Here is a 12,838-nt window from a genome sequence, read left to right on the forward strand (position 1 = left end):
AGAAGAGTCCTATTTTCAAGTTTTACGTGGTGGTGTTATATACTTTTGTCTTTTTGTTATATATTTACTATATATACTTTTGTCTTTTCTGAAAAAAAGACTATTCATCACTTATAATGGTTTCATATTCATTTACTTAATTCCAGTTAATGGAAATGTTAGGTCTTCATTGTGAAGGGAAAATATACACAGCATCATCCCTGAGAACTATCTTTCCCCCTAGATGCTACATATATACCTTATTTGGAATATATAACCCAAACTGGCCAAAGCTTGATTTTCTATATAAGAAAAAAATTTCTAAGCCAAATGATGCTTACCAGAACCATGATTTGGGCACCAACATATCAAAGTAAAGATTCAAATGCAATCTTATTAATCTTATTTTCAGGTAAAAATATGGTTCTTTTTCAAGAAAGACTATTAGTCAAATACAACTCTTCTGTAAAACACAACATAATAAACATCTGTATCAGACTAACCCATTTATTTGGTACATCTTTAAGTTAAGAAAAGGTAAAGAGATGCAACTCCATAAAGAAAAATGAATCACATTCTTACACTACTTGAACACACACAGCAGTGGCCAACCATAATAAAATGTGGAATGGACCCCAGTGTTTAATGAAAAAAAAATCATTCACTATTGAGAAACATTTTAAGCTTCTAGCTTCACTGAATCCAGAACTGAACGTGCTTCTTTATATTCTTCAGATTCTTCCAAGTCTTTTTCATTTTCCTAAAATGAAACAATAAAAATGAATTTTTAAAAACTCAATTAAATCCAACAAATGTTTATTAAATGCCTACTATGTCCCTTCTAACATGTAGTCATTTGTTGTGATTCTAGCATTGCTAAAAACCATGAAAATCTTATAAATCAGAGGGACCTGACTACCAGTTATCATGTCATATCCCTAGATATGGACCAATTCAATCATGTACCTTTCAGGATAGAGAAGAGATACCATTTTTTGTAGTTGGATATTACTGTACGAATAAATCATTTTAATGAAATTATTTTTGTATAGCATATCCTTACTATAATGATAATTATGACATCACCAGGAATTAAATAAGGCATAAATTATTTAAATAAACTTTCATAAAACATTTAAAAATTCAATCACTTGGAATATAAAATATATTTCATATGATATAAAAGGTAAATTATTACTTTAATTACTTATCTATTATTTCAGTTAAAATAGAATTATTTTATCATCTGGCCAAATTTTTAGAACTTTAAGAACATTTACAGACCTGGTGCAAATGTTTATATTTATGATAAAACACTTACGTCTTTATGCCACAGAAAAACAAATCAGTTACTGGACTGATAATGGAAATGAATGCGCTCTTCTGGTCACATTTTTACTTGTGAAAGTTAATCTTCCTACTTGTCTGGATATTTTTACTAATTTTTTTCCTTATACTGACTTTTAAAGGATGCTTACCAATTACATGGCATGATATCAGGTGACAAATCATGATAGCCTGCTACATTTGTGTAAATTTCAAGTGTTTTTTAACTTAAATATAGATTAAAGGAAAACAAAATGTATGGCCAATTACAAATATGTTAAAGATTACAACAGTGAATTACTAAAGGAAAAGGAACAAAGTGAAAATAAATTTGCTCTAAGTTTCCATGTATTAAAAGATGTGCAGGTAACACAGTGAACTAGGACTAATTTAACTGTTTTCTAAACTCTTATTATCTCATACCAGGCCTTTATTGTTTTTATCCGCTTTGAGGATACTGATGTTTTGGATAATACGTATAACATATGATCCTAAGACAATATTTGTAAGTGATTTTAAAGAATCAATCTCTTAGGCTACTATTTAATGAAAACAAATAAACATTCTAGCAATTAAAGGGTTAATGAGTATACTATTATCCAAAACAGTATTTTAATATGGTAGCAACTCTTCATTTTTATCCCCTGTTTCAAAACAACTTCTTCCCGTCTAGCTGTCAATAATTCAGATCTTTCTCCTTTATAATAGTTTTAAAGATTCTTGAAAGGTTTTTATCAACAAATAATACAGAGCTGGGGAAAAATTACTTGTCAAATAATACCGTGAAATTTGGAAACTTTATTAAATGTAGATCCAAGCTCAATGCAAATAAAGTTTGTAGCCTCCATACAAGAATACACACACACACACACACACACACACACACACACACACACACACACATACACATACATACATACATATATATTTATATTTAATAAGCCTAAAACATCTCATGAGATAAAAAATTAATAGCATATTTAGATAATTTTTTTGAGACTGCTTTGAAAAAGTTATTTAGGAAAATAATATTTCAGGAAGACAACTATGTAGCTAGTAATTAAGTTTAGGTAAAGAAACAAATAAAAGGCAGTATGGCATAATGGATGGAGTTGGAGACCTGGATTCAAGTTCCATTTCTGCCATACTAGCTATGTGAACCAGGGCAAGTGACTTAATCTCTCTGTGGTTCAGGTATCTCTTTAAGATTTTAAGTTGCAAAATAGTTACTGATCTGCTTTGGTAGGAGTTGCCCAACAGAGTTTCCTATATGGAATTAATCATATATCTGGATTTTAAAAAGAAAAGCCAATACAAAAATGGGGTTAGCAGAAGAGAGACTGGAATTCATCTTGGAATTTACTAGTTAACTAATGGTGCAGATCTTTTGTCCTTCGTGAATATTTTAGCAATGCTTGAAATTTCCTGTGTACAGAAAACTGTAAAAGAACGAAGTAAAAACTGCTTGTAGCTATTCCCTGAATCTCACAATTTATAGAACAGTTTCCCCTCTGAATCAGGAGGTATTAATACCTGCATGTATGGGAAAAATAATTTTAATCTAGATCCACATACTACTGAGTAGGGGGACAAAGGGGATAGCTATTTAATGTTAGATCTCACACTGATTAGTATCTAGGTCTGAAAAAATCTGGATTCTTTTTCAAAAGTTCATATCCACGTGAAACATCTGGGTACCTCAGATGAAAAATCCACATTTATCCTTTATGTGTTGAATAAAATACTTAAGCAGGAAGTGAATGTAACCAAACAATTCAAAGAGTTGCTGAAAGAAATGGATAGAAAGGATAGCAAAGTGCATCCTCTGACTGTTAGCTATCAATTCAAATTCACTTACATTAATGTTAAGTTTGTACAAAAGGGAGAAACATGTTTGAAAATATTACTGCAGTTGATAACTAAGACCAGGATCTATAATACACTTTTTTTCCAATGTAATGTCATAATGCAACTGAACTGAAAATTTTCAACTGATCTTCTGCAACACATGTTGAGATTTGCATCTTCAGTGTATTTGGTTGAAAAAGGCCTAAAATACAAGCTACAATATACCTTGTTTTACATACCAACAACTGTAGAAGATCGGAACGTGCAGCTTCCAATCTGCGTTGGCAATCTGGAATCATCATTCGAGATTCTTGCAAAATTTCTGTCTATAAATATAATATTGTTAAATGTTTTTAAAAAACTGAGGTATCTCAGAATATATTTACTATATTCAAAACCTTTAGTAAATAAGTAGACATTTTAGAGAAATTAAAAATTGTTTGAGCTTTTCTAATTTGAATATTCAACAAACAATATTCTGCTTCTTTTTCAACAAGAAACTGTTTAAAATACCTGTATTTGTCAAAATGGCACAAGAAAAACCTGATTGACATTATTTACAGCTTACCATAAAATTTTAAAAATTGAGTTAAATAAATGAAGCATCTTTGTATTCACCTTCTTCCATGTTAAGTGAAAATTAACAAGTAAAAGCTTTTCAAAGCGTGTTAGTTTAAAAAGGCTATTTAAAAGAAACTATTTCTCCTGCTGTCACAAAGCACCTTCATCCAAAATGGGATCAGCTGGTTATATAAATATCTCCTGCATCTTTTGAGTAATAAAGAAAAACAGTGTTCAGATAATACCACATAGAGATAATTACTGCATGAAAAAAGTTATTGAGTTATTGATCACATCGTGTGCACACGGCAGGAGGTTCTCCCTGAAAGACAAAGGTAAAGAAAAATGAAAAGCCAAGACCAGCAGGTTCATATTTTTGATGCTTATCATGCATAAAAAGTTATTACTTATCCTTGTGCTTCATTTTAGGAAAGAGATTATTCTCACCATGCAGTTTGAGTCAAATTACCAACCTGGCACCCCTCTGAACCTGAACACTTGGCCATTCCAACTGAAAACACTACAGAATTAAACACGAGAATACTGATTCTGGGGCATATTTTTTTCTGGAATCAAAATCCATTGTTCAAAGCTGGTTGTGTGAAGTGTAGCACAATGAAGCAAATCACAGTAGAAGAAAAAATAATCAAATCTATGAGTGTGAAACCCAATCAATAAGTAGGATACATGATTGCAAGATTGTACTTTTCTTAAAATGGCACAACATTCTTTATGTGGGAGGAGTTTTTTCCTTAAGTTATATTAAGAGGAACCAATATTGTGGCCCTACTATGAGCAAAGCCCTGTTGTGGTATGTGCTAGGCATCGTTATAAAAGCAACTTAATAAAAATGTTTTAAAACAAGCAATGATCTTTCTCCCCCTCTCAAATGGTTCAGAAATGTGAACTTTTAACAAGCTAAAATTTCTATTTCTCTTGTGGTTTGAACTGATTTAAGAAATAAATGGTCATTTATGTTCTTAGAAAAAAAAATCCTACAATTGAAAGGCAAATATGGAAGCATTTCAACTATACTGTACTCCAAAATATGCTTACTTTTTACAAGTACTTTCGTAGTCCCAGCACCTTTTTTGCTAAGGACAAAAAATTTTAAAAGATTACAAATCTTTCCTTGTTTAGTAGTTTCTTTTATTACTTTTTTTCTTGCAAAGCAGACTACTGAACTTACAATTCATTCATTTGTGTAGCAATGGACAGTATAAATAAATATAAGATTGTGAAAACATAAGATTATGATTTTACCCCATTACTAATTACAGCAGGGATTCAGGAAGCAGTATTCTTCAGTTTATTACCATAAAAAATTGAATACCTACTGTGTGTTTTCAGGTAGTCTAAATATATATATTTAAAATTTGTATGATATGCATCTCATATTAATAAATAAGCCATGTTTCCTTTTGTTTAATTCTGTAAACTAAATGAATAGAAAAGAAGGCATGAAAATCATAATGCTTTAATAATCAAAGCTACTGTCTTCACTTATGCCAAGGAACAAAATGATCAAATAAAATTAAAACCAGAAGCTCTTCACATTAAGTAGTTTTCAAGTAGCAGATTTAACTTGATTGAATCAACAATCAATTCAACAAGAGATTAAGTTACTACCATGTAGCAGGTACTGAGAGAGACACCTGGGCACTGGGGATATAAGAACAAAGAATGAAACAACCCCTACTCACAGGCAGCTTATGTTCTAATGGAGACAACAAGTAATATAAAACTATATACAGTATAAATTTAAAGTTAAGAAATACAAATACATGCAAAGTAATTAAATATATAGGGCATGGCCCTTGCAGAGTGATAGATATGTTGTTGCCTCTGAGGAAAAGAAAGAAGGCTAATTAGGTTAATTTGAATAGGGCAGAAAGGGGAATCATATCTGATGGGTCTGCATTGGTGGCTTGGCCAGGTTTCCAACAAGATGCCCCTCCCAGGATAAACTCATCACTTCTAATCACTCAAGCCTTGAATGTCACCCCCTCTCTCAGGTTCCTCTCCCCTCAGATTAGAGGGCCAGAGGGTGGGGTACCAAACTCCTCCCAATACCTTCCATTATAGAGGGCAGAAACTGGATTCGAAAGATCATTCCTCTAAGATGCCTGCCTCCCCTGCCCCCCCCAACTCCTTACCTCCAGGTGCTTTCTCCCCAACCCTTTTTTGTCTCCTTTTGTGTGTCTGCCCCACCCCCCATGAGATTATAAACTCCTTGAGGGCAGGGAATGTCTTTCTTTTTTTTTTTTTAAATTAATTGTTATCTAGGCTGCATGTAGCTTTTAAAAGATAAACTGAGGGGTTTGAATTTTATCCTAGTGGCAACAGAAAGTCACTGGAGGTAGACTGAGTAGTAGACTCTTATAGTCAGATCTGTGCTTAAGGTAAAATAACAGAATGAACTGGAATAGTAAATGATGTGAAGTAAAGAGACCAACAAGAAGGCTGATACAATAATCTAGAAGTGATGAGGGCATGAGCTAAAGTGGTAGTAGAAAAGGGGTGAGATCTAAGAAATGTTGTGAAGGCAGAAACAAAAAGATTAAGCATTTATGTGCTAAGCAACTGATTGAATTTATGTGTGGAAGGATAGTGAAGAGTACAGTATAATACTGGGATCAATAATCTGTGATTAAGCAAAACCTGCTATTAATTCAAGAAGGTTGAAATGTGATATAGCAACCTAGTTTTCCAGAGGTCTAGTTTCACTCCAGCTCCCCAAATATCAGGCAGTATACTTCCAGCTTCAATTGAAGAAGAAGGCACTACAACCAGAAGCTAACCCAGATATCATCTGTGGGAGGATGTTATCATAGCACCATGCCATACCTATAGCACATTCCCAAGGGCAAAACTTAACAACTCCATGAACCACAACTTTGACATCTTCTTGCACTTACGGCACATTATGTTTCTAGAAAATGTGCTGTAATTTCTCCCACGGAAAAAAAGGAATAAATGGGGGTTTCTTTTGTGACCAAAGGATTGATGCCCAGCTTTCTATACAAATAACAACAAATACAAACTTACTCAAGTACAAACTACATAACCACCATACAGTTCACAGATTTCACATTATTTAAATTTTTATTACCATCTTTTGTTTTATATCTCCCTTATTTCCAGATACATTTCTCCCCTGTCCTTTACTCACTGAGCTTTCCTTTGTAACAAAGAATTTTAAAAAGGGAGGATAAAAAGCAAGTCATCAAAACTAATACATTCTATACAATAAAAAGACTGACATTCTATACAATATACCCATAGTCTTCCCACCTCTATAAAGAAGGCAGGAATGTACATTTCTAATCTCTCCTCTAGACCAAGGGTGGTCATTATAATCATACAGAATTCAGCTTCAATATTTTGTTTACATTTGTTTCAATTTACATTGTTGTAGTAATGATACATGGTTTTCCCGGTTTCATTCTATAACACTTCATCTAAGATTTCCCACACTTCTCTGAATTCTTCATAATCATCACCAGTAATATTCTATCATATTCAATTTGGCCATTCATCAAGTGGTGGGCTTCTATTATATTTATGGTTCTCTGTTACCACAGAAAAAACTGTTGTCTTGAATAGTCTGTTGTATGTGGGACCTTTCCGTCTTTAACCTCTCGGAGGTATATGCTTAGAAGTGGAATGTCTTTATTTTAGCCCCTCCCCTTTTATTTCTACCACAATTAGAAATTCCCTTCCAGAACGACTGGAGACTTGGTTATTTTAATATTATATAGTAGCATGAATATTCACAAACCTATTAAAGGTCCAGATTAACTGAACAAAATTTTTCCCCCCAATTAAAATAAAAACAATTTTTAACATTTTAACACTTCCTTCCCTCCCTTCCCTGAGACAGTAAGCAATCTGATATAGGTTATAAATTAGCAATCATGTAAAACATTTCCATATTAGTCATATTGTGGAAGAAAACTCAAAAGAAAGGAAGAAAGAGAAAGAAAAAGGGAGGGAAGAAACAAAGGAAGGAATAATATGGTTGGTCTGTATTCAGATGCCATCAGTTCTTTCTCTGGGAATAGAGAGCATTTTTTATCATGAGTCTGTTGGGACCATTTTGGATCACTGTATTGCTAAGAATAGCTAAGTCACTCACAGTTGTTCATTGTTCAATACTGCTGTTACTGTGTACAATGTTGTTCTGGTTCTGCTCACTTCACTCTGTATCAGTTCAAGTAACTCTTTCCAGCCATACACTTTCTTAACATGTTTTCTTTTACTCCTTCTTGGTTTTATAAAGAGATACTAGTCATATTCTTTCATCATCCTTCCCTGTAATATTTTAAGATGAGAGTTTCCCAAACTACTATAGCCATAAAACATTTCTGGATGTGAAATTTATTGGCAGAACAACCTATAGTTATTTGATGAGGACCAATGACATCACAGGGTGATGTCTTGACTTGTGCATTAATTGGATTTAAGTGAAGGAGAACTGCACAAAGTCATCAGCCTCACTCTTCCAGAGTCATCAAGTCCAGTGGCAAGACAAAAGTCAGAACCACAGGCCTAGGATACAGTAGATGAACTTGACATCTTCAATATCTGACCAAGCTCTAAATGCTCCACAATGCTTTAGCCCACCTTCATGCACACTGAAACAAATTGTTCTCATCTTCCCATTCTGTGGGGGAAGTCTTCGTGTACTTGGGGTTGACATTCCCTTAACTCATCTGACAAGTTTGAGGCCTGTCAGTTACCTTCAATCTGGTTTAGTCCATGTGCCAAGACAATTCTACTGGGATGTGTCCACTGCACATGCTACACTGTACCTTCTTGAAGCCACAAGTGAAAGTTGGGTGATATGTTGACACTAAAGGTGAATGAGCAGTCCTGAAAAGGGCTCAAGGTGCTAATCTTCCCTAAACACCCCCATACACCCTGACAGAACAAGTTGGTATAGGTTCAGAGAACCTGGTATTTTAGAATAAACCCAGAATAAAAAAAGAGCTGCAGATAGAAAAAAAAACAAGAAAAAAAAAATTTTCATATAAAGTATCTGTAAATAATTACTTTTGATCCACAATTTCATATTTAGTATTTTGAAATGGAAAAAGATCACTAGCATAAAAATTCTTATGGAACCCCAATTTCACATAATGTAGAACAATAGCTCTAGAAAAATAACAAAGCTTATTACTGGGGAATAATAATAATTTTGCTGTCTAGACCAAATCACAAAGACTTTTTTCTGATGTCTTTGGAGATATTCTCTCATGGAAATTACCTTTTCTAATCATTAGGCAAAGTATGCAAGTGAAATAAGATTAAAATCTACCAGATAATTAAAAATTTTATTGGTTTCCATGTAAGCCAATATAGCTAAAACTGATACTGCAAAATACAGTTTATATGTGCTTAAGGAAAATCCCCATGGACTGATTACAACATGTCAGGCAGGAGAAAATCTTACATTCCTTTCAATTTTACTATGTTAATTGTATGTGGAATCTTAAAAAGTTTATAGATTCTATTTTGTAATTTTTCCTGTCAGTGTTAAAAAAAAAACCTCAATATCCCCATAAAATGCAGTCTCTTAAAGATTAATTTTTAAAATGTTATTTTCCAATTTGACTGAAAATTGACCAGATACTGACTTTTATTAAAAATGCAAAATTTAGAAGTTGCAGACTTTCCCATGCTACTTTAATAGCAAAGCATAGCTCTCAAACATGCTGGATTTGGAGTCTGAAGACCTGAGTTCAAATTCTAAATGCACCTTATCAGCTGTGTAATTTGAGCAATTCACTTTAACACTTCTGGGCCTCACAATCCTCACTTTAAATGAAAGGATTAAACTAAATTACCTCTAAGGTTCCTTCTAAGTCTATGATCCAGTGACCAAAAGTATTAATGAAGTGCTTAGAATTATGACATATCTGGGTTTAAATCTCAACTTTAACACTTGATTAATAAGTGACTAAGAAAGTCACAACTATTCTAAGCACGTTCCCTAACATGTAAAAACAAGGTTAATAAATACATTTAATATATGTTGCAAGTCCCAATAGAGATAATCTATGATCATAGAAATGAAATCTATAATCCTATGAATGCAGAGCACTATAAAATATCATTTATTATTGTTAGTCACTACAGAAAGGAAATGACATATATTCCTAGTCTTCTAGGTCCTTATAACTAAAAAGACAATTATTAAAATGGAGATCCTAATAAACAAAATAAATAAATTAACTGGACTAATAAAATAAAGCATGATATTAAATAAGTCTGCCTACAAGTAGGAAAATTGGAGTATTGAGATAAATTGCTATTTTTCTAACCAGTAAATGGGTTAGGTAGTCAAAACAACTGTCACCAAAACAAGATTCTGGATAGACCCAACATCACATGTTCTGATGTAGAATTTATCTGGATATTTAATTTTTAAAATTTAGCTTCATTCAGTGAGAATGAAGTTATCCATGTAGTTTCATGCTGCTTCTGAAATTTAACTCTTCTCTTCTATTGTATTTTAAAAAGTTTTTTTTTTAGGCAATTGGGGTTAAGTGACTTGCCCAGGGTCACACAGCTAGTAAGTGTCAAATGTTTGGTCTGAGGCCAGATTGGAACTCAAGTCCTCCTGACTTCAGGGCCAGTGCTCTATCCACTGCGCCAGCTAGTTGCCTCTAATTCTTCTCTTCTAAAGTTGTATGAACAGATGCTTATTTTTATGAACAAAGATAATTAACACTATTTTTAATACCTTGCCACATATCTCTTTTGTGTAAGTCAGATAAAGTAATATAAGATTCTCCTTCTTTTTCTTTTTTTGGCTTTTTGGTGAAGCAATCAGGGTTAAGTGACTTGCCTAGGGGCACACAGCTAGTAAGTGTCAAGTGATTAAGGGCACATTTGAACTCAGGTCCTCCTGACTCCAAGGCCAGAGCTCTATCCACTGTGCCACCTAGCTGCCCCATAAGATTCATTTATCAAGTTAACTGTGAATATAGAATGATAGGCAGGTAGTTTATACACTTTGTGCCTCCCTCAATCTTCAGAAGTGACAAAGTACTACTAAACACATTGAAGTCAACAAAACTATGTATTATTAACCTATAAAACTTGTACAGAAAGATTTTTTCCTAGAAGTTCTGTTAAGTCAAAGAGGTAACTAGTTTCTACTTAATTATTAAAATTCTGTTGCTAACAATTATGACAAAATAAAAGTCTATACAGTATATTTAATGTATACTATAGTTTGATGGGGAGAGGGGAAGTGGAAAGGAGAGGAATAAACATTTATTAAATGCCTACTATGTATTAGGTAATGTGCTTTACAAATATTATCTCATTTGATCCTCACAACACTGAGAAATAAGTGCTATTATGATCCCCATTTGAGAAAACTGAGGCAGATAGAGATTATGTGACTTGCTCAGGTTCATGCAACTCATAAATATCTAAGACCAGATTTGAACTCAGACCTTCCTGAGGACCACCACCCTATCCACTGTGCCACCTGGCTGCCTCTGTGATCTCATAAAATACGGTTTTACATTCTATCGCTTCAGGTCACAACAGATCCACATGTACCTCATCTTGTGTCTTTTCTACATTCTCTCATAGATGCTCCAGGTAGGGTGTATCCAATGTGCCGGGGGCTTCTTCTCTATGTCATTTTACAGTATATTAGTATCACTGCAGCACTTGAACTCTCTGTTATTCCTTGCCTAAGATGTATGAATGATTTTCATACCTCTTCCATCATACATTTCTCATGCAATACCATTTAGACCACTTATTAAACAGAAATCACTACTACAATCTACTCAAACTACACGTACATTAATTTCTCTATGGTGTTTTGGATCACGTGTAAATTTGTTTCCATTCAACAATAATAAAACTATCACAAAGTGGCTTAGGGTAAGGTTAGGAGACTATATATTTTGACTAATGCAAAATATATGTTACAACATCAATGGATCTATGATGTATGATGTGGGTATTCCATCCAGATGCACAGATTTCAATCTATCCGTAACTGTTCATTCTGGGTCACTACAGAGTTTAAAAAAATTGATTTTTCCTATTTTAGAACAAAAAAAAATACTGAGACGAGGAATATCCTCCTATTTTTAAGATTTTACAATTATGTAATTAGATTTAACCCCCCGCCACTCCTTCCAAAAATCTTTATACATAAAGATTCCCTTCTGCTTACTCATCAACATAAGCAGTATCTTATGCTAAATAAATTTGTGAATCAAAGATCAGTAGAGATGACTGATAAACTCTTAAAATTATCTAGAATTTTATTTAGCATAATTTTAAGTAACAAATCTCCTATTATTTCCTGGAGGATAAACTACACCCTTCCTTGGCAGAAATTTTTAGAAACTCAATTACCTAACCGAAAAAAAAAAATAGAATAAAATGATAGAAGGAGAAAACAATAAATGCTGGAGAGGATGTGGTTTTTAAAACCTGGGACACTAATTCACTAGCGATGGAACTGTGAACAGATCCAATCACTTTGTAAAGCAGTCTGGAATTATGCCCCAAAAGTTATAAAACTGTACAACCTTTCACCCAGCAATACCACTATTACATCTGTTTCCCAAGGTGATTAGGGACAAAGGAAAATAACTTACATGTTCTAAAATATTTATAGCAGCTCTCTTTGTGGTGGTAAAGGGCTGGAAATTGAAGGGATGCCCATCAATTGGGGAATGGCTAAACAAGTTGTGGCATATAACTGTTATGGAATACTACTGTGCTATAAGAAATGATGAGTTGGTTGATTTTAGAAAAACACGGAAAAACTTACATAAAGTAATGAAGAATGAAGAGAGTAGCCCCAAAAGAACGTTGTACATGGTAACAGCAATCTTGTTCTAAGAACAACTACGTCATTTTGAGTATTATAAATACTCAAATCAACCATGAAAGACCTATAAAAGATGCTATTTACATCCAAAGAAAAAACTGATATAGATGTACAGTATAGTTTTGCACGCACACAGACATACACACAAGTGTCTAATGGTAGCCTTCTACAGGATGGGGTGGGAAGGGAAGGAGAAAAAAAATAAAACATATACAATAGAGAACAAAAAAAACTTAGAAGAAAGCACAA

At 33.4% G+C, this 12,838-nt stretch overlaps 1 protein-coding gene across 1 annotated transcript in view; it reads right to left on the reverse strand.

The window, feature by feature from the left end:
- Nucleotides 1–472: 472 nt before the first annotated feature.
- TBCA (tubulin folding cofactor A) overlaps nt 473–12,838 on the reverse strand; it is a 97,430-nt gene continuing 85,064 nt past the window's right edge. The window contains exons 3-4 of the mRNA XM_020998456.2: nt 3,393–3,479; nt 473–739 (exon numbers count right to left, since the gene is read on the reverse strand). Of these exons, the coding sequence (XP_020854115.1) occupies nt 659–739; nt 3,393–3,479 (168 nt within the window). The 3' untranslated portion in view covers nt 473–658. The remainder of the gene's footprint in view (nt 740–3,392; nt 3,480–12,838) is intronic.

The sequence above is a fragment of the Phascolarctos cinereus genome, unplaced genomic scaffold (assembly GCF_003287225.1).
Source record: "Phascolarctos cinereus isolate Bilbo 61053 unplaced genomic scaffold, phaCin_HiC Scaffold_4;HRSCAF=312, whole genome shotgun sequence".
In the NCBI taxonomy this organism is placed as follows: Eukaryota; Metazoa; Chordata; class Mammalia; order Diprotodontia; family Phascolarctidae; genus Phascolarctos; species Phascolarctos cinereus.